Here is a 23,615-nt window from a genome sequence, read left to right on the forward strand (position 1 = left end):
GATGTAAATTGCTGCCCACTTTAAGATGCGCAAGATGTCTTCACAATCAAGATTACCTTCTCCATGAGAAAATATGAGGTGCGTTTACGGTCATAAAGTGAAAAAGCAATTCAGATAGCTTGGAACACGCAAAGTTTCCAAAACCATCGGAACTCTATTGTTTTTATGGTGAACTCAGTTTCTGTAGGACTCTTTTCGTTCGTGCCTTGTGCCACTCACCCAAAGTGCACATTGAGAAGTGCAAACAACAAAAATCCTGAGGGGCGAACCGGCTGATTGGCAACTGACGAGATCTGCGCCAGCAATGAAGTTTGCCAGTTTGCCTTCACAGTCTGTATGAAATGATTTTCCACTGAATGTCTACCCACAGATGATAAACAAATGAAAGAGAGTAAGTAGCCATTTGCAGGTGAATAAAATGATGCGACTGTTTTGGTAATGAAATTTTGAAGGGTTATTTTGATACAAAGTCGCAGGACACTTCTATTGTTTTCGAATCCAACGTATTTTTAATTAAGGTCAACTCCCACGAAAATGACGTTCCAAGGAATCGGATCAATCGCGTTCGAATAAAATTAAAGGTTACCAAGACCTCTATGCAAGCGAAGTAAACAGTTGATACCAGTTTGAATAGTGGTGGAAGTGGGAGAACATTTTTGACATCTAATTCCTTTTCAGATGCCCCTGTCAACCGCAGTATGTCATATAAGGAAGACATAAACGAAAATCCAGGGCCTGAGAAAAAAAGCCCAGGTATACATTACATAAAAGAAAAGACTGCCGTCCGACACGACCCGCCGGATCACCTGTTACCAAACGGTACTCAACTAACAAAGCATTCTAAAATTGGGATATTCTAATTTAAGCAGAACTGCATGCAGGTCACAGCGAGGTGAAGAAGTTTAGGGCTTCATTGTCGACAAAGGCTTACGTCATATTCTTGTAACCAAATTCCTCAACAGGAGTGAAAAAGTAGGATTTACACTGATCGTCACAGCATTGAAATCTGGTTTTTAAGTTAGAATAGACGATTGGCGACAAAGGAGTCAGGATTTCGGTCGAACTCGAGAACGGCTCAAATGATTTTGGATTCGAAACGTAACTCCTTGAATTTTTGCAAATCAATGGGACTACATGATGAGTCAAGTTAAGTTAATTACATTTTGTGGACTGCGACTGGATGAAAACATGTTTTCGTCAAGAAGTCGGTTTTTTATGGGTCATTTGAACGTTTATGTCTGCCTAGATGATGATTGGTGCGCGTTTGTAGGGTGGCTGTCGAAAAAAAGATTCACACATGAAGCCCTTCGAGCTGCTCATGCTAAGTTAAACTGACACACTTAACTGAACAACTTTGATTGCAATCTGATACCATTTCCAAACACAAACTGCGAAACTCGAGATTCTATCAGTCGTGACCACACACTTTTTATCGGTAGCTTTCTCCTAAATTCTCCCAAACTCTTTCGGTAGCTAAAAGTTACAGCAAAACCTTGGAGGCTTGTGTGAATAAATCGAATCAAACCGAGAACACAAGAAGGAGTATTTCATAAGTAGATTCCGCCATCCAACATTTTGATAACTCCTGACCTGATGTTTTGGAATTATTACTAGCAGGCGACAGCTTTTATCACAGCTTTTACCACTGCCAACGTACTCAAACAAATACTAGACTTTGTTGAAAAATATAGGTCTAGATTTTTGCGTTTTTCGCTGTGGGGAGTGCACAGTGTGGCACTAATTAAAATCCAAATAATGAACAACGAATTTGAAAAACCAGGTCGACATGTGTGCTGGGACAGAACAGTCTTACGGCTCCCAATATTTAAATCATACTCAGAACGGGTTCTGTTTACATCCTCCGCATTTTTTTTACTTTCCTTTGAGTTTTACTCAGGCTAGCGAAAAATCGTTCGTTGTGAGTTCGAAGATAGAGTTTGGTAAACTTTCCAAAAGTTGGCGACGTGGATGCACCCAGAATCTGTTTGCTTCTTTCGAATTTCACTTCGACTCACTCCAGCGATTGGACGTTTTGGCCTTAACTTTCACGTGGGTCGCACATATCTGTAAGCTTTTACCTCTGAAAACGTGTCTGAACAATTCAGTCAAATCTATTTTTAGGCGAAAATATCGACACATCTGAAGTTCAAAATCATTAACGTCGGACCTGATACGAACATACTACGTTTCTACCTGGAATTCAAGGTGCCATGAACTGGAGAGAGAGACCCTTGTCACTAGCTAGCCGTGTAGGACACTAGCGGCTGTGCTCTTTCCGCTAGTGTCACTCCAGAACAACCTGTGTATTAGACGGTCGACCGCGCCAGTTTGATCAAGAACGCCAAGACACAAACGTAAAAGTACTTCAAGTAGTCAAACACTTTCGAATGCAATAAGCTAAATTGGAGATAGGGAAAAACAAATGTTCCAAACGAACCAGTGGTTTTCTCAACATACCATTACACATCATTGCAGTGTATTGACTGATACATTCTCTAGTTATCAGATGCGTTATCTCATTCAGTCTATGGCATGGCGTGAAGAAGAACCACAATGAAACCTTACATGGTTAGAGTAGGTGAGTAAATTTCTTGTGTTTTATCACCAAGGATGTGAAGATTTTTGTACAAACACCAAGTAAGACGACGCTTTGATGATTCATACGTGCTCAGTCAGGACAATCTAAATTTGCAGCGGATAGAAGACCAGTATTCAAGTTAGGGGCCTTGTCAAAGGTACACCTACCGCTTATGTCATTCACTGTGTTTAACACCGTGATTCAAGACAGTGGTGAGATTGATCAGAGTGCCTCAAAAACAAACTAGTTGGGCTCCTGATGGTATAAGTTTCAAGAAGACAAGTCATTTGTTGGCAGTTATGGTTAAAGCTAATGTGCCCCGTGAGTTCTCGAAACGTTATATTCCAGAAGGGAGCACTAAGAACCACGAAGGCAGGCAATGCTAATTTGGTAGCCGTGCAAGTGACGGAGAACAGTGTTGGACCGGAAATAGCCAAGGTTTTCGATTTTTTGGCACCCATGCAGTTTGTATATTCTAACTTTGAAAAACGTTTTCCCTAAACGTGGGCAGCGATCGAGACCTTCTCAGCACAAGCTACATTGTAGTACGTCTTCCTGGGGTACTTAGTTGAAAGCTAGGGAATAAATTTACTGGTTTACCAAGTCACCGAATCATACTTCTGGAGACATTGGGAACGGAAAACAAAGCACCAATCTCATTAGTCTTTGAAGAAGGCTGATTTCAGGAGCCCGTTACTACGATTTGATCCACAGTCCTAAAATGGTAGTCTATGCCACAAAAACGCATGGATGAACTGATGAAGTATTTATTGCTGACATCATCTTATATCGCCGAAAATTCCGCAGTTGTCAATGTCCGGAGAAACATTGCCGAGCAGGTTAGCTTAGCGGCAGGTTAAAATTCCCTACTTCGAAACTGTATCATTACATAGCCTAGACTGCTTGCTTACAAACAGTTTTATATTGGTATCAGAGATTCTGTTTCTCAAAATCTATCTACAGCAGTCAACTTCATACGAATGAGGAATGCAGTTTGCAAATGCATTTGATGTCATTAGCAGATGTCTTCCTAATTTTTATATTAAATTATAGCTTTTTTGAGTCATCAGGCGAAGCCTGAAGACAAAGATTTCTGAAAAAAGGCCGGATGGGATTCCAAGGTTACTACATTTCTGTGGATCTGAGACGACAAGCTATTAGAAAAATAATGCTATCTCTGAAATTATGAACACTGAGAAAAATATACCCTGTACGCAAAAGCCTAATGATGCATGTACAACAAACGGCCAATGAGTGATGAGGCTTTGAAGTGTTAGGACTCAATACAGATACAGAAACTTTTCCACGCTTTCCAGGAAATGGTCATCTTGCGTATCACTCTGAAAAACACTGAAAGACAAGCGGTAATTTCCTAAACACTAGTCGTAACCTCATTGGCGTCATTAGCTGCCATTATGAATAGCCAACAGTCACACAAAGGAGAATATGTTGACCCCGGCGAAACGATAACCATATCATCTGGCGCACATGCATTTAAGAAGAGTTGGCGTCCAAACTTTTAAGGAAACCGGCTACCACTGATGAATTATTAACGCCTTCACACATTTAAAATTACAGTTTGGTAATTAGCAGGTCTACATGAGAATCGTGAGCTTCCAAGAAACAATCCAGATTAAAAGTTGAGAGCCTGATTAATGGCTAATTTTGGTGCACTTGATTATGCAAAAGAAGACCAATCAAATGTCTTCCGGTAAGACGCTTGCAACATGGGTTTCATTTCTTGCAAGCCTAAAGGTTGACATTGTCACTCAAACTTGTATTTTATTGGTCCAGATGAGTTCCTATCTTGGTGACGGCACCATATACCGATATCACGTCTCAACTTACACCCAAGTTTAGAGGCACATATTCCAAGAAATTTCCTGTTTATAACGTAAAGGAAACGCACATAAAGTGAAAACTGCTCTTTTATCAGTATTGGAGCAAGTTGGAAGGCTATTTATCGGTGGAGAATGATTTTAATCGAAAGTTAAATTTAAAAGCAGGTTAATGAGTGATTTTCGCAGTTTACTGATTAAGTGGAAAGATAACGCGGATGAATTTTATACCAGTGACGGTCGCTGCAGACTGCCACGCACGTTTTTTAATACAGTGGTTTGGTAAGTCTGAACTTCCAATGTCTATTTTCGATTGTTCCCGAAAATACTATTCAGTTGACGCCAAATCGTTAGTGTTTCATATTATGGGGTCAGGGCCTGCGATTTATATGTGCCGGCAGGTAAAATAGGGGTGAGGATAAACTCTACAAATGTCCATATCTCTGAGGGGTTTAAGGCGTTTGTCAGTCCACAACAGTTAGACATTCACTCGTTGAGCAAAAAAATTAAACGAATAGTGCTATACAAACAGCGGCCGGAAGTTTAAAACGGGTCATCACGCTAGAAGTTAAACACAAATTCTTGTTCCCAGTTTCAGATGTGCTATTCCCGCACTCTAAGAAATTGCCAGGTTACCTTACAACAATTATGATTCGTGAATTTTCTAAACAATTCGAGTTAACCGAGTTTTCCATTGACCTTGGAGAGGACCGCTAATGATGAAAAAAGACTATTCCAAGCATGTTTATTGGCTATTATGCTCATAAACTCAGCAAAGCTGAGAATTTTGTGATCCATATCTCTTTAAGATGTTTACTGTGAAATGGTGGACGATTTTCTGCCGGACTAACAGGATTTATGGGTGTTTTCATATGCCTATGAAAGCTGCCTCCATCCAGCTCACACAAAACTAATAATGTTGAAAACAACGGATCTTTCGAGGTCGCATATGTTTAAAAGAGTTTTATATCTAGGTAATTTTGGACGTTTTAATGGGGTTGTAAATATTTGATTAAGTAATGGGAAGTAAAACACTCTGACCACACTCCACAGCGTACAGGTTGAAAGCAGCAAAAATACGTTAACATGAGCATTGGGTCCGTTGTGCTGTTTGCGTTTGAAACTAAAAATGATTTATGAACTCGTTAACGGTGATTCGAAAAGCAAATCTCACGAGTTTGTTTGATAATGTGGAACGTACTAACCAAAGGGGGTAGATGAAGTTGACCGAAGATAACACACCGAAAAAGAGAATTGCATTTACTGTAAACTCAAACATCAACCCATACTGATGTTCACTCCCTTTTCATGCTTAGATTAACAATTACTACAGATTCCCGTCTGTGCAATGTATGTAGCAACGTTTAATAAAGTCGAATGGAAGTGTATAAAGTAGCAGCGAGCTTCAGACAAACTCCCTTCATCAAAAATAAGAACCATCAATGAATAACAAATGGACAATCAACATTTCATCTGAAATTTCGTCTAATAGAAGGTGGTAATGCGCAGTGAACAACCATGGTTTCCTGACTGAACAATGAGCGGCACTCCATCACCAAGTACATCATTAAATACTGAATAATAACACTACTGATCACCTGCTAATGGTTGTGTTAAATTTATTAGACCGAAAGTCTTATGTTTGAAACTCTGATGCTTTCAAAACATGATAGAACAGCTATGCAACGCTTCTCGACCTTTAAGTGTGAAGTGACTTTACCTGCGATGAAAATTCATTTAAAAATGTTCAAATATCCTCATTTGGATAGTATCAATGTTTTCTTGAGCGTTCACGCTTATTTGAAACAACCTATATTAATGGACATTTAGCAAAGCTTGCGTTTACGTTAAACAAAAACGCTATGATAACCCATAAACAGTAAACTTCCATGAAACTACTTACAAGGCTGATGAAACTCTTATTCGTCCAATGACAGTTTTGCCTTTATGGTGCCCAACAGATAAAACTAAGTCACTAGCCTTCGTACAAATGATTCAGTTTAATACATGGTAATGTAGGAGAGAGCCGATTGTCACATATTCTAGAAACAATGTGTTAAGTAACCCATCAAATGATGTTACGCACTTTTACTGAGATGCATAGTCTCAAGGGAGATAATATAACCTCTCCTGGTGAGATGACTTTTTTATTATTCTTCATGACTTTAAGTTGAATTCGTATGTTGTGTCTTCGCTGCATCAAACAAAAGACACTGTAGAAATCTGCCAGCCAGACGCAAAAAATTAAAAGTAGAGCTTTTAAACGAACACCAATGCCCTTTTTATGGATATGCATTGTCCGGAAGTCTTAAAGTCGTACCCTGTAAAAGCATTTTAAGCGGAACAGTAAATCACAATTTTCACAAAACATGAAACAGACACAGACAAGCAGAAATTTAGAAAACTACTCGATTTGCTACTTTTAATGCTTTTACAGTCAGGCTGCCGCAAAAGCCTGACTATGTGTTTCAAGATGAAGAATAAAATATAGATACGAAGAGCGTGCACTGATTTTGAGTCTGAACTCAATCTCCACTTAAAATGTGAGGTCGATTAAATGACCGTAACACTCACAGTAAATAAGATTCCATTCACGATTGGTCCACTAGTCCCGTTTTAATCATTTTTCAACTGAGGACTATAAAGCATCGAATGTTTGGACGGAAAATCACACGGACCACTAGTCTCACGGGGTGAGAGCAGTGTCAGCCCTTCCTTATGTTTCACGAAACGGCTTTCTTAATTTGACAAAATCAAAATTTGCTATGTCCCGAATTAGGCGCTTGTACTTTTCAGATTTTAAAAACCATTGAATAAACATTACATTAAAACAGTCGTAGGAATAAGATTGAACAAGGTGTCGTCGGGGAGCGTTTTCTTGATAAATGGTCTTTTTCGTATGGTTTTATCGTCGCGACTCCAACAATCTGCGACCGGTTCTGCCTTCCCTCAGGGATCATCAGATGACCGCAGTGCCAAGAATTTTATCGACTTTATGTTCCACTTGAAACTAAATTAAATGTCATTTGCCAACTTATTTGCACAATAAGTTGTTGTCATCGGAGGACTCAATTGAAACCTAGCTAATTTTGGTTTTTGTGGTATCCATTAATTACGTATGCTGCAAAAGGGCCGCCCCGATTTCAGTTGATGCGTTATTGATACATTATTGAAAGAACACTATTCATTATTTTAGTCGACAGCCCACTACAACTTTTGTTTATTTTAGAGCCATCATGTAGACGAAGTTCTTGAGTTTTCATTGTTCATTTTTTCTAGACCCAAATTGTGCAGAATTCATTAAATACACTCATTCGTAGACCAATATAGTTTTAACAGTAGACTGAAATCGACAACTGTTCCTATTTGGTGGGCTCAAAGACAGGCAACACTGATTGAGGGCCATCGAAAAGATTTCAGCAGATAGAGCCATCATGTAGACGAAGTTCTTGAGCTTTCATTGTTCATTTTTTCTAGACTCAAATTGTGCAGAATTCATTAAATACATTCATTCGTAGACCAATATAGTTTTAACAGCAGACTGAAATCGACAACTGTTCATATTTGGTGGGCTCAAAGCCAGGCAACACTGGTTGAGGGCCGTCGAAAAGATTTCAGCAGCCTTTTGAATAGTGTCCCTTAAGAAAAATATACTACGATGTCTTCAAGGGTGTAGGAACTGAAAAATGGGGTTAGCTTTGTTCAGAATAAATATTTGAAAAATATCATGGGCGACAGATTCAGCTGGCATTAAACTGGGTTTCTCACTGAAACCGAATTAGCTTGAAATTGCATGTATTCAGCGAGTAAAACGTGTGATGGAACAAACATCTATAATTACCTGAAGGCGTTTGGCTAATTAGTATCTTACCTAAGTATTACCATACACGATGTCAAATCGGCAACAGCCAAGGGCACAATGAGCTTTTCTTTCATGATTTTGCAAATGTCAGGGCCGTAAATGTTGTTTCCGAAGATGTTTTTTCTTGACAATCGAACGTTGCATTGATAAACGTTACAAAGTATTAAAGTGAGGCATATAACCAGAATTATAACGGTGAGACAGTTTAGCTCTCGAATTAAATAAGATATATGTATGAATTGTGATGGTTCTCATGCACACACTGCGGCATCGTCAATTGTCAAACTAATAATCGGGCACTTTGGTTTAAATCAATTTCAGGACTCATTAAAATTATACTGTAGAAAGACCATCATGACGATAAAGCAGATGCATGTTGATTGCTGCTGTTGATATAGTTAGTCACCCTATCGGTGACCGTAAATCTATTTGAGCGTTAGGTAATGCATGCTACCCACTGTGTCGGCTCCACCTCCCCTGGTTACTCTGTCTTGCTGAAATTAGAAACAATATAAATAGAAAGTTGACCGCAAAATTGCACGAAGCATTACGCTATATTTGGCGAAATATGGACTCCCACAAATGGCATGGGATAGAGATAAACATTGTATTATTTTCCCATTTTTATTATTCACCCAAAAACCCATATCTAAAGGCCGCCAAACTCAGTCTGTCAGCCATATTTGCTGTTTGCAGACGGGATACTAAAAATGATATAACAGTAGCCGGAGTACACCTGTAACCCACTGACAAGTGCAAGATATTTGATAGTTTTGTCAGACTTACTTGGCCCATCTCGCGATTCAGACGTTGTCAGAACATAATTTTTGTCGTTTTAAGGATGTTTTGTGCATAAACAGTCTAACTATTTTTTATAAAAATAGTATGACTGGGAAATGTGGCAAAATGTTACCAACCCATTCATTCACCTTTTTGAATTGTGTCCCACACTTTTCAGTTAATAAAAGACTGATGACCGGGTGTTTGATCCTCAGAATTGTAATTATGGCCCATGTGGGAGTTTAATACTGTAGGAAGAATCTTCTCATATTTGACATTGATTTGATAAGGTAAATAATGAACAGTTAACCTTTTGTGAAGATCTTTGATTCATCGGTTCCTAGATTGAGCGCAACGTCAAAATAAAACAGTAAGCTAGCATTCCCTTAGATTAAAGACTCCAAGGAAAACTAATACGTTTAACGCCATTTGATATGATTTCCAGTGATACTGGTTTCTTTATCCTTCGGGCTGTTGCATATAATCAGAAAGAATAAACATTTATGACTTCAGTTATATAATTTGTTAAGGAAGCCATCTTTTACACATACCTTCTTTTGGACTTGATAGTTGGGTATTTTGATTACTTCATTGTTGATTTCTGCATAGAGCAATGTTACTGTGGAAATAATGGACAAATCCCAAGGGAAGCAGGCTCAAATTTGGGTATTTACTTCCATACGATCACAAATAAATTAACACCTTTAGCCCTTGTACAAAAAAAGCGTCTTCGGTGACATAAAAGCAATCAGCAATTTGCAAAGCATTGCAAACCAGACAACCAATAGAATGCGAAGATGATGATTTGGAAAGTGATGAAATATCCGTGATAGTTTCCATGCTGATGATCTCTCCTGGAATGTTCAAGGAAACACTATGAAGTAAATGATATTCCGGCTTTATTTTCTTGATGCGTACTGCTGCATCCAGCCAATCGGAGAGGTTTCGCACTTATTAACCTTGGATGTAGCGAAAACTCAGCACTAAACATTTGCTACAGTAGCCTATCCGGAATAAATTTTCGCCGACTTAAAACAGGGCACAACCGCTAATAATGCATAAAAGAGCTGGACCATATAACGACAGATGTAAAACGAATGATTCGTACGAAAACAATAAAGCTGTCGTCTCAGATTTCAGAACAATACTATTCTACATTCTCAACGGGGTCTCGCTGCAGATAAAGATGGATCAATTCAATGACTTATTCTTATACCATCATGATTAGGCCAGTTGTTGTTCCTCAGCAGAACTCTACCTGTGTGTCCACCGATCTTATTCATCCGGATCACATCCGTATCAGTGGTTTGTACGTAACGTTATATATGCTTTTCCACAAGAACCGTTTCGGGATTCGCAATAAACTAGATTCACAATAAACTGGGAAAAATATTATTTTGACCGGCAGCTCCGACATGACTAGGCCTGCCGTGAGTGGTTTGACAATGCGAGACTTTGTAACGTCACAACGTATTACTCGCAATGGAATTGAATTTTCAAAAGCTATTACGTGTCCCTGACGGAATAAAGCAATCAGGCAATTAAGTTCAGAGTACCAGTCCGAAATTTCGAGCTCCATTTAGGCAACTTGGGGTCTCAGCTCTGCCGGGAAATTATTTCATCAGACACTTCCGCCAGAAGTATGATGGCTCCAGTGAATCGTGACATTTGGTGACCTACAAAAATATGAAGGTATATTAGGCTGGTTTGAGCACAAACACAACAAAATGCAATATTCTGGTGCAAAAGGGTTTACTCCATTTGCAAAGGTTCTGCAGTCAAAAGCACCGCGGGGGCTAAAGGGCCCCCACATAGATGGATGTGTTGGAACCAGCATTACGTATGTAAACGATTTCTCTTTTAAAGAGCACAATAAAAGGCCAGTCATCCTTCGCATTGACCATTAATTTCAGGTCAAAACCTTGGTGGCTGCGTTTTCCGTGATCCAACCGTATCTTTTTGATAAGCATCCGATAAATTTCAAAGCTCGTGAGTTGGTAGCTTTCAGGTAATTTATAAAGATTGGGGGTGAAAATTGGGGAAACCAATAGTCAAAGGATCGTCAGCATTGAATCTGAGAACACCGGAAATTCGACTCAATGACGGATCCATGGTGCTGAGGTTGCAGTCTGGAGGAATTATTATAAGGCTATGAGTGTTGTATCTCTACACCAACTGATGACTATCAACAGAGTCGAAAGTCTTCGTTTTACCAAGGCCCTCATGATCCAAACCTATCATTATTATTATTATCAAAATGAACGATAGACAGTCAGCTAATGATCATACCCAGGGGGGTAAGATTACTACAGAGGTAACAGACACCTGATAATCACGTCTTCAGTTCTCTGTGAGCGCAGGCAAAAATTTGTAAATGTCTTCGTACGAACCAAAACTGGGTAGAACTGGTGCTACTCGACGTCACTCTGCACTTCAGGATGTGTCAACAAAGCACAATTTTCAGCAAATTAGCGGCAGGTGAACCTTCAAGTCATAGTTCAAAAAGGGGTCTTTCTGGATTGAACAGATGACCATTCACTATACCATATTCAGGATTTTCACCACGTCTACTTGGATACAAGTGCACTAGGTTTGGCTTCAAATGCAGCCTCTTTCCGTGCAAAAGCAGAAGTCGATAGGCTTATTTTCACGGAATCATGTCTTAATAAAGAAAGGAGTCATTAAGGTCGAACAATTAGTTTGGACAGTTTGATGTCCGAGGAGTCCACTTGGTCTCCGTTTATCGCAATGGCGTTATTTTTAAGCGAGTAAATAAAAAATGGGACAAATTGTCGATTTCGTGGTCTCACTTGCCAAGATAATGAAGCAATGGCATCCCAACCGCTGGAATGAGTTTCTCAAGAATCTTTGCATTTTGCCGATTTTTCAGAAGGCATTCTGCTAGAACAAAAGCGATGGTTACTTCTAAGGTAATAATGTCTTACACTAGCCCCGTTTTCTTCTGAATAGAAACGGTAGTTTGGCATCGGTCTAGTTTCATGTTATTTGATGAGCTTTGAATTTTGCATAAATTATTTGAGGAAATTTAACTTATTGTCCCAAATCCGAGCAGTTTTACGGGCTTGACTGTCCGTTTTGAGAATTTTGTTTGCAGATTTTTTAGCTTAGAAGGATCAACGGTGCTTTCCTATCCCGTAGATTAAGTTTTTTGTTTTAGTTGGCCCCATTTATTTTGCGACATACAGCTAGGAGTCTTTCATTGGATTTAAATGAGCGTTTGAATACTTTTTCAAGACGGTAACCAAAAACATGTCATAATATGTGTGATAATTTTTTCTGTGTATTGATTCACAATTACAAAACACGCGATACCAAGATTATTTGGTTAGTTGATAAAGAATAATTGCAAAACGGCCACATATCAGTTGTGTTAAGTCAGTCACGTTGTCCATCCCAGGACAACATCACAGTCTGCATGAAGATTTCTCCCCTACTTAGTCTCTGCTACTAAGTCCAAATTAATGTGGTCCCGCTGATTTGCAGTTTCACTATGGGACACAAGAAACTAACGAAGCCATTGTGATGGCTACCTTCAAAGAGAGGTCCAAAGAGCGGAAATTGTAGCATCCAGATTGAATTCCTACTTACCATTTTCTAGCAAAGTTAAACGAATCAGCTGTTCAGGAGTATGTTAGGCGCTCAAAAGGAATGAACATTGACTTGATTCACCAAAGTGTATGTAGGTGCAACTCCGTTTGTGCAAGTAGACCTAATCGTGGGAGGAGAGGTTTGGAGGAGATTTAGAGAGTATCTTTGTAATTGATTCGGTTGGTTACCTAGTTACCAATTCACTGCAGAAAACTGAACAAACTCAGCGTCTACGTTACCTGAAACAGAATAAGCTTTCTTTTTGATAACTGCAGTAGAAGCTCTTTCGCGGTTGCCATCTGTCACTGGCTACTTGCCATCATAATTGGTAGAACAGTATCTTTACCCGGTCACTGATATATGCAATGGCTGTTTAGGTAGAAAGCTAGAAGAAATCTTACACCATCAGCAGTCTTATGATGGGCCACACGCTGTAACTTGAAGGTATATCTGAAAACATCTAACCGTTGCTGGACTCACATTTACAGGTTAAAAATAGGTCAAAGTGGAAAAATCCTTATTTTCCGAATAAGAATGTAGTTTTCAACATAACAGCTGCTAAGTAATACTTGGTTTGTATCATCCATTATATGGGTTTCAGGCATCCGTGGGGCAACAGTATCCTGGATTTTGGCTTCCTATTTTAGCTCCGCCCATTTGCTGATCGAAAGGTAATCGAGCTCAAAAGAGCCAGAATAGTGTTGGAAATATTTTGGTGTCATCGCGTAGCTGAACTCTTTGGGGCTTGTGGACAGAGATTCGGTTAGGTGTCATGCGATACCCTCATAATGTGATCATCTGTACATGATTATATTGCCTAACTCCGTTTCATAGGTCACACCAGCACCCGGTGAGTTTACCGTTTAAGTAAACATGAATTAGCAATAAGCTTTGCGACATCAAGACGTATCTGCTCAGCATTTCAACGCAGTTGTTTTAACGCATGTTGACTACATATCTTCTCTAGCGCTACCTGAGAGTCACGTGGTCAAAATGTCCTGAACTTTCATCATACTGACCCAGTCTAGCAATTTTTTTGACATGTGTCTTCGGTGGCAGTTTTTTTGCAGTGAGCAACAGCTTAAAATGTATGGAGAAATGAGCTGTTTTCCTCTCAGGACAAATGACCAGTCAGGTGCGAAAAATCCTTAAGTTCTCACGTGTTCTCCGTGTCTACTTCCTGAATGAACCCATATGTTGATTGGGGCTTTGTAGGCTTATGCAATGTGGTGGTGCTCACTGATTGTAAAACTATACGCACACATACAGGCGAACATTTTCCTTCAATAATCTACCTCCGAGGAATTCAAGGATCTTGTTACAAGTCTGTGAATACCAACTGTGAGAGTCTCGTCTAGGTTTAGAATGTGGAATTTAGGTAATAAAAATATCACTCTGAATACCTTTGCGTCCTACGGACTCGTTGCTAACCTTATCGTACCCTCGGATTAAGAAGACTTTCCACCGTATTAGTTGGTCGTTGCAACCAAAGGTAAGTTCTTGAACATGTGCTCCTTTTAGGATGGACTTTTCGCCACAACAAGCCAGCATGTTTAGACTGAGATACTGTGATAATCTCATAAAATTCCGTTTGACATCCAATTAGTGCTTTGATTCACAAGCCTCTATGGACGCCTTCTGTTCTGTTTTGCTTAGTTATATCGTTCGTTTCTATCAGGTGTGAACAATTGATCACAAACTCGTCTGGGTGGTGCATTTAACCAGCCTAATGTATGATGATCCATCCCACCTTACAAGGCTTTTCATATTTGCATTACTTATCTAATCGTATGTCCCATTACCAGTCACGTCCATTGCGTTTCCAGCAGTCAAAATTTGAGCATGTACAGTGACAACAGTTCCAGCTGTAAAAAGTACGTTTGGAAAAATCTTTTTATATCCGCATAACTATTGTTTTCAAGAGGAAATGGGAATCCGTAACGTAAAGTATGGACCAAATGTTTCATGAAAGCCGTTTTTTAATGGATTCGTATAATCTTTGTAAACTCTGCCGTTTGTAAGGTACGCATTTTGAAATAGGAAACCTATCATCCGCTACTCATGGCGATACATTAGCCCATAACGAACAACAAGGATAAAATCATTCCCGAACAAATACGCTTATGAAAATGTTTATACAACTTTGTATATATATTCATTATTGTACGTTAGTTTTTACATCCGTATCCTATATTTATTTCTATGCTCATATACATATATTTATATATATTGTATATACATGTTAGAATAGAGACAACAGGGTTTACCAAATAGAATGACTTGATTGGAACAATCAGTTTGGAAGAAAGGGTCAAAGACGTTTGAGGAAACCCGAAACACCTAAATTTCAAGGACAACTTGTTATAACATCCACTCATATTTGCCCGAAAGTTTTCCGACATATCCATTTTTATCGTAATGAAAACTTTGATTTTACTTTCAGTGACGAAATAGCACACGTTATGAAGAGTATTTGATCTCTAATTGCCAAGAAACTTATGGGTATTTTCAATTTCGCACATAAACTTGCTGATACTTCACTTTCAAGGACGGTAATAAGCAAAACCGCAAGTATCAGCCCCTTGTTTAACAGCTTACTCGGATCAGTGTCTTTACTGTCACCTCATTCGATTTTTGCGCACCAATTTGTCCATTTTCAGCCATGCCGCTTGGTCAAAATGGATGATTTGATAGCAGACGAGAGGCTTAACTCAATTTGTGTACCTTGTTTGGTCTGCGATTGTGGTTAGTTCGTCCTAGTCGTAGTTGTCTGCGACTGCTCCGAGCTAACTCTCTTTTACCCACTTCGGTCTGGTGCCACGAGCAAACTTATTATGGCAAGACGCATGCGATCTATAATAACCCATCTACACGGAAATGCTATATAAACTAAGATTTTTGATACCAAAACATACATTCAACTCCTTATCTTCGGCATAAATTTGCTTCTTACTTTGTGTACTAAAATTTAACACGAAAAGGGATGTGAACTTTGAAAATAGCATAATCTGGCAGGTTGTTTAAGGCAGATCAAGTTCTTCCGTACCCTATTATTTTTAAGCTTAATCATCGTCTCTAATTTTGACAAAAATTTGCCTATAGGACCACAGCAATTTAGATTAGTCAAGGTCCAAAAAGCGTGAGTAACACATGTAAGGTAATTGTGTCCACAGTGGCAGGCATGTGAGCAATCAGAATTGAAAGTAGACAAGGTCTTCCAGCAATATACTCCTTTCTCTAGGACGCAACACTTCCAGAGCCGTGGCTTGAAAAGCTACATATTTGGTAAAGGTGAATTGTATGGAAACAAGCGACGTAGCACTTCAGCCATAAAAACTTTAACTGTTATCAGGTTGCCCCCGACTTTTCTTGGAGGGAAAAACAGCAAACTGCAGTACCAACGGTTGGATAAACATTTCAACAAGTGAAAACAGTTAAAACTGGGATAACCACGTTTCGCATTTAATTGTGATATTTATATGTAGCTTGATTTTTTGAACAAGCAGTGCAAACTCGCAACAAAGCAAGAAGCATTTAATTAAGTTGTCAGTTGTGTGGCCTTTAGTCAAACAATTTAAGACAGCTAATCGAAGGCTCTAAGGGGGACGGGGCACAGCCAATAACCCACTAACTAATCTTCTCCGTGGCCACCTTTGATGACGCCGAATATGGACTTCCCACCAATAAAACAGATCAATTGTCGTTGTGTTATGTCCTCGTCAATGTGACTTGTGCACTTTATCCGCAAAGAGGTTTCACATTTAATTTTCCCCTAGACAGCGAAATATTTTAACAAGCCTTCACACGTGTCAACGCCTCAAAGCAACTGCGCACCACGGGTAGCCATATTTAGCGTACGCGTCATCCTCTAAAAAAACGGGTAGTTTAAATGACGTCTGTATGTAAGCTGCATCCCTCAGTTTCGTTGTGATCCGTATCACGAACCTTCACAAAATAACTAAATGGTTTTGTTCGCCTGAGCTGACCTCGGAAACCCACTTAATTTGAGCATAACTCAATTGGAAGTGGGTCGTGGTTTTATAGGTCTAATTACTTCATGAAGGTTTGCTCCTCGTCAAGGGTGTTTAAGTCTCGGTGCATCAATCAAATTAAGCATACTGTAGAGAGTGGTGAACAAACATTTTTACGTCACAATTGAGGGTAGGGAAATAAGATGCCTTTGGATAGGATGTAAATGACATCCAGAAACTTTGGAAACAATAATTTAATTTTTCAAAAACGTGCTGGTACTCCTAGGAACCATCCAAACTCCCATTTTGCCCACATGCCACAAGACTGAGGTGCTGCATGTGTTCCACAAATACTCTCATTTGAATACCAATTTCATCTTCAAGGGTGGCTCACAATAAACCTAGCTGAATCTATCTTTTTTGATAGCTTTCATCTTACTGTGCTGCATAAAGTTCAGCCAACACAATATTTGAGATATTTTGGTGTATTCTCCCGAATAAGACTGATCACAAGGTCACTTAGCAGTTTTTAACATACCTGAAAACAGTTTCCTTCAAGAAAGTAGCTAATGTGTTGCTAAGAGGTTGGCAAAGTTGTCGGATTGCTTCATATTTTATTTGCGTTTATCATTATGTTCCGTTAAATACCACGTCATGTATCATTGAATCTCTTAAATGCAACCCCTTTCATGATTGATTGCTGCCCTGTTTCTCATTAGTGACCTAATTGGACAGCTTTCAAAATTTTGCGATCGGTCCAACATGGGTGTCGTGCATCAACACCTGTTGTACCGCTATGGATGTGCATGCACAGGAAGATTTTGGTATAAACTAGTGCTGGACATGATGAGGAAACCGAACCATGAGGACATTTTAGCAAACTATCTGGGTTCCTTTCGGTCACTAGATGAGAAGAATACCCAATAAATATATATATATCTGTTTCACGTTTGACCATGAAGCCGAGATGTAAGTCAATCATGACCCAGAGAGGTCTTCTAGTGGGATCACCCAGGACTGGTGGCCTCAAAAAGTAGTTCAATTTTCAAAACAAGCAATTGAAGACCATTTAAAAAAACCGACATTATTTACCATTCGCTTATCAGTGTACCAATAACCTATTTCAACGCGTAGCAATTTTTCTAATTCATCTCGGAAACTAGGTTAAAAAAGGTGCACTGAATCTCAGTTCCCTTTGTTATGGTCTCACAATGGCGTGTGACTGGTTTCAAGGAAATGATTAGGCCGACTGCAGAAGAACAGCAAACAGGTGAATGACAACAATACCTATTCTGTCATATTGCATTCAGGTTTGCACAGCCTTGGTAAATTGTCTGTTATATTCACCGTGTAATTAATCTTAGTTTGCATACTACATTGACTGGTGCACTTGAAAATCCTGTGTCCTCAAAATTGCTGTTAAAAATTTATCGCTTTTACCTGAGCGTATGGTTTTTATACAAAACAGAGCAATGCGGGAAATTGGCGACGGGCTTAGATGAAGCTCAGAGCCATAAATGACAACATTTTGAATGTTGCTTATCTGGAATATCTTTTATTCTGATCTTTGGTGCCTACCGACACTTGCTGATAAATATCTGGAAGTTACTTTAATATAATCACCCTTGTTGGGGCGGCCAAACTAACATAGCACCCAAATTTTCAACAGTTTGAGATGTTCTGGCCACGATGCATACAGTAACAAAAAATCGGCTTCCGAGAGGAAACATTAGTTTTGTAGTTTTTAAAGTATGGAAGATGGGGTCTGACAATCGTTTTTTAAACTTTACTAGAATTATCACTGTTACAAAAGGGTTTGACAATGGACGACCAGTTGACTACCAACATCTTTTTTTCTGAAAGCAATGTGACCCTGTCGATGAAATCCCAAGGAAACCTTAATTCACATAGCTGCTCTGAGTCCCCTGAATCCCCCGTCTGCTCAGGTCTGAGTTGATTTAATGGTAGGCATCTCGAGACATCTTTCCAATAGATTCAAGTAAGATTAGAAGCGTGCTTGTTGATTATTAAGTTGAAAAAAATCGTACTGTGAACCATAAACAAACATATTACAAGGCATTATTTGCCATCTTAAAACAAAAGACGAGGCATCAAGTGACAGCTACGGAACTGCTATTCATACGCCTAACGACGTACACATATCACTTGCGATGGCTGCAAGGTACAAGTCTCCTCAAAGAGCTACTTGTTTAGTTCTTTTACTGGAAATGAAACCTACAATGTAGCTTGATTCTCGTTTTGCAACAAATGTGGCTTTATGTTACGGCCAAATGCTAAACTGATCATGCGCTTTCATGTGGATTATTGCTCAGACACCCGTCGAAAAGGAAAACACCAACATTTGATTATTATGTAGAGCTTAGTTTTATGACTTAAAACTCCGCTTATTCCACCCTGCGCAGCAAAGTTGACTTACGATTAGAAGCCGGGTGCACTCTGTAGTCAGGAGCACATTGTAGTTTATGAAATCAGCTTTTGGGCCACGAATGGTGAAAGTTTCAGTGTTCAGACTAGTAGCATTGAGGTCGTGGGTTATAAAATCTTTTGAATTCTGTAAGATGCACACAGCTCCCGATTTCCAATAAGGATGACAGCTGTACAGGGTTACTCGGTTTTTCAGCATACATTGGCTTGGGTGTATTATACAAATTTTCGCAAGAACGAAAATAAAAAAATTCATACATAACTCATCTACATTTTTCGACAACAAGAAAAGGTTCAACTAAGCTGACATTTGCGGTTAATTTATGAGCTCACTTTTTATCATCTGTGAGATGGTATTACATTTGTTACTTCCTCTGACAACCACTGCCGAGATCAGCTTGAAGAACATTAGGAAGCAAAGACAGATGAAAATGATAAGCCTTTTTTTTGTGCCAAAAATTAGCATCATGCGCTTTTTTTCACGACTTTTTTCCCAGTCAACTCCGGGTTGGAGTACGTTTTTGGACCGTAGTGGATATGGAAAAGTTTGTTAGATTAGATTAGCCTTCAAGATAAATACGTTTGCTGCGTGGTTTATATGGGTTGGTGAGGCAGAATTTACAGCAGATAATCTCGGCTAACGCTCACAAATCAAATCTGACTGAAGGTAAATAGGTTAGGAGACGTATGTCAGTATGTGGCGCTGCGGAGCTTTGTGTTTAGCGGAGAATATGGCTTGACCAATTCTTAGAAATTTCGTCTAGTACGTAGCCATCATAGGAAGTTCTTCACAATTTTCGCCTGATCACAGAATCGCGGATTTCCTTTATAGGGATGTAAGATGACACTGTTGGGGAATGTTTTATTAGTTTTTCCTGACTTCATTGTATCGTTCGCATAACCATTACGAGTGCATTTTCAAAAGATTAAAATCGTGTCTGTCCGGCGTGATTTTCGACCGTGGATAACGCAGTTATACCACAAAGGCCACTCGTTTTCTAGCACTTTTGACGAGGCTAGAATGGATTATTGGAATCTTTGAGAGGTCAGTAAGCAAAATATAAGTGCAAAGACGAAAGGTGAAGCGACATAACCTGAATGTCATTCCGGCCTTTTTATGGAGACGTGTATGTAAACAATATCAGAATTATGGTAATTTTGTGAACTTCTTTCTTTATGAATCATTTCTTCTAACTTCATCATTATGGAATGATGAGCCACATAGTCACACCCCTATCCAGTCAAGTCAGTTCAAAGAAAATATATGAACATGGGGTAACGCTGGCACACATCCACCTTCATACTATGGCTTGACAGCGACTCACTCTAATCGGGAGTGCAAAATGGCTCAAACGGGTTTTCGTTTTGTTTGCTAAATCAGACTAGTGATGATCACTCAGAAAAATATATCCGTCCAGTCTGTAGTCCCGGCAACGGACTTCTCACATCAGGACTTTTCACACTCTGATCGTACTTTGGCCATTACGGAAAATCAAAATGAGTTGATGTGCCAAGTATTGATGAAAGCCAACCTCTCCGAAAAATTTAAGTCAGCTGGGTGCACAAATAATTTTGGAGGTCGCTTTTTGATCAGTATGCCATAGTGTCACAGGATTATCATCCCGAAACTTACACCATAAGTTTCAAGAAGAATGAATGATATCAGATAACCAGGTTTTTTGATACAAACAGACATTTTTACTGGTATTCAAAGCCATTAGAGGCATATGTTGTTTGCGTGGGTAGCATCCAGATACTTAGCCAACGAGTGAAGTGCAGAAAATAAGATGGGGCATTTCCAGCCGTGAGAAGGCGGGACGGCTTACGAACAGCTGGGGATAATATATCCCAGCGTATGGGTAATTCAAGCTCAATAAACAAATATCTGTTGGCTTAGAATCATTTTAAATATATAGGTAGTGGAGCAGTAAAGCTGCTGAAGCAACGGGAATGTTAAGAGATTACGAAAGGACAGGGAGAGTGCTTCATCATGTTGCACAAGATTAAGGGTTAATTACCACAGCAAATTAGGTTATGCATCAAATTTTGCCATAGCCGTGGAACTTGGTAGATTCTTTACAAGAACCAACTCATCGGAATCTTCAGCTACCACGTAGCAAAGCACAACTATTCTACACGTAAGACAGTTTTGCAACATCTTGTCCGCATGAATGTTTTTTGTACAGGAAGCCAGTTTCACCAAAAATGTCCGTTAGTTGTACTTGGTTCAAAAAATACTACCTGATATGCATTTTTTCCACTGCCACGTACTTTGCATATTCATAGTGGAATGCAGTTCAATACCGAGCACACATGTCATCGGTTGTCGCCCGTTAGTTTGACGAAAACTTGAGGTTTCCTACCCATGCATGTAACGGAACTCCTCGAGAGACAAGTGTATGCCTAAATTATATCTCCGCTCTTAATATCACAAACGACAGCATAGACTAGCTGATGTTATTTTTAAACTGGTAGCATAGTATGGACGTATTGTACTACTCATAAGGTTGCTGAGAACTCTTCGATAGCCCACGACCGGTTGTGACTCATCATACAAACAATTTCTGGGCTTCCCCATCCTCGGGTTCTATTTGTTAGCAATGGCTGGTTTTAGTAGTGATTCGTAGTTACGTCTTACTAAAGGCGTGCAACATATGTCGGCCAACATATAGTCCGGAACTACATAATTTATCGTGCTAAATCGGAAGGAGCTAAGGCTGCCACATAACCATGCATTTTTGGTTTACGCTGCTCGGGGAAGCGGTGTCCCTAATGAGTCTCATCAATTCGAGATAGAATTGGTTAGTAATTTTTGCTACTCAGATATGCTATGGGGTTGCAGTTAGTGAAAACATCAAAATTTTTATTATAGAAGATGATATTGGGAAGGTAATGCATCAGAGAGGAATAGCAGTTGGTTGAAATCTTCTACCACCCATTGCAGCCATAGAAAGCTTAGTACGGCACATTTTTGGACAGCCAGTATAAATGGGTGATTTTACTCGCAAATCAGTTTCGATATAAATCGTGTACGGATAAGGAAAAATGCCGCAAAAATGAAAGAATATTTGAACGCTGCATTTTAGGCGGCCTTAGGGAGCGCTCGCAAAATTTTATGGGTAGTTTTTCGGTTCGTAATCCAATTGTTCTTTTATATAACCGGAAACAAATACACAAAAGGGTTAGTTGATAAAGGAAACAGGGTAGGTAGAGTTTTAAATGATTGAAAATGCATATACCAATCACATTTCATATTAATTTTATTTCAGCAAAGCCTTGAAACTTCATTTTGTAATCACTGTGAAGAGGTATTGCTTGAAAGAAAGTGATCAGTTTTGTCTAAACGATATGTTGTCAAAAAAGAAACGTTCTCATGGAAACCAGCAAACGGTCTAGAGTATTATCGGTGAATTTCGAATAAATTAGATTGGTTCGAGAGCACAAATTGCTTATCGACCATGGTACTTATATGAATAGAAGCTTCAGAATTAATCGAGAAAAGCAGAAGAAAGCAACCAGGCAACTTCAGGTATCAGTGCAGAAACATGGTTTACAGAACTACCATCACGGGAGATTATCCGTCCGGTAGTGCATGGGGCTTTGACCTTGAATTTTGAAGTAGATCATTACAGGAATAAATGATTAGGAAAGACGACAGAACAGTGCATTTTACCGATTTTTGGACCTTCTCAGTCATGCCAAGGTATCCTGAATTTGTTTTTGGAGCCCAAAGTTAAAGCTCAAACAAATTTCAGATAAGTGTTTGTCTGGTCTCTGGCACCTGTCAATATTTGACGCGCGAGCGCGTCATTTTGCAACTGGAGTTTGGAACACAAGTTAATATTCATCTATATAATGATCGGTGCGTTCGATTCCATATGACATAATAGTTTCTTCCATAACTTCTTGTCAATATCCAGCATTTAACTATTTTCGTTTGGTGAAAATATAAATTCTGAAGATTCGAGAAAAACATTCGGGAGAACAATGAGTTTCGTTGTGTGTTTGCAATGATTTTGGCGATACCTGAATTCGCAAAGAATGTCCGCCTGTCTCAAATAGAAATTCTTATCACGATAGCACTCCAGTTATATTATTTCCATTCTAGGCAGTGAGCGTTTTGTTCAGCCCAAGGCAATGCGCAATAAATAGGACTGAGTACCGTTGTTATAAATGGACTTCCGCCGTAACAGACCTTTGCACAACAGAGGGTAAATCCTGAACTGCCAGTGTAAAGGCTCTGGTGACTGAGATTACTCAAGCGGAAAACATCACCCGACTTTTAGCTAAACTATTCTAAACCCACCGCTGGTGCAGTAATTGTCAAACGTGCTTATCTCCCGTGTCACAGAATCATCTACCGCTTCCTTTGACGTGAAGGTATCACACTAAGCCTAGGCACCTGAAAGTAAATAGCTCTTCCATCTTACAGATATTTGATCTTTCTTGGCGTCTATCCCAAACATGCCACTTTTGTTATTTGATTTCATTATTATTTTATTATATGATTATACTCGAGCTTAAAGGTGAGA

At 39.3% G+C, this 23,615-nt stretch overlaps 1 protein-coding gene across 1 annotated transcript in view; it reads left to right on the plus strand.

The window, feature by feature from the left end:
* The window catches only part of T265_07004 (hypothetical protein), a gene marked incomplete at both ends in the record, with an annotated part of 83,805 nt that overhangs the window by 11,782 nt on the left and 48,408 nt on the right, over positions 1 to 23,615 (plus strand). The window contains one exon of the mRNA XM_009172425.1: positions 679 to 819. Coding sequence (XP_009170689.1) covers positions 679 to 819 — 141 coding nt within the window. The remainder of the gene's footprint in view (positions 1 to 678; positions 820 to 23,615) is intronic.

The sequence above is a fragment of the Opisthorchis viverrini genome, assembly GCF_000715545.1.
Source record: "Opisthorchis viverrini unplaced genomic scaffold opera_v5_155, whole genome shotgun sequence".
Taxonomy (NCBI): domain Eukaryota; kingdom Metazoa; phylum Platyhelminthes; class Trematoda; order Opisthorchiida; family Opisthorchiidae; genus Opisthorchis; species Opisthorchis viverrini.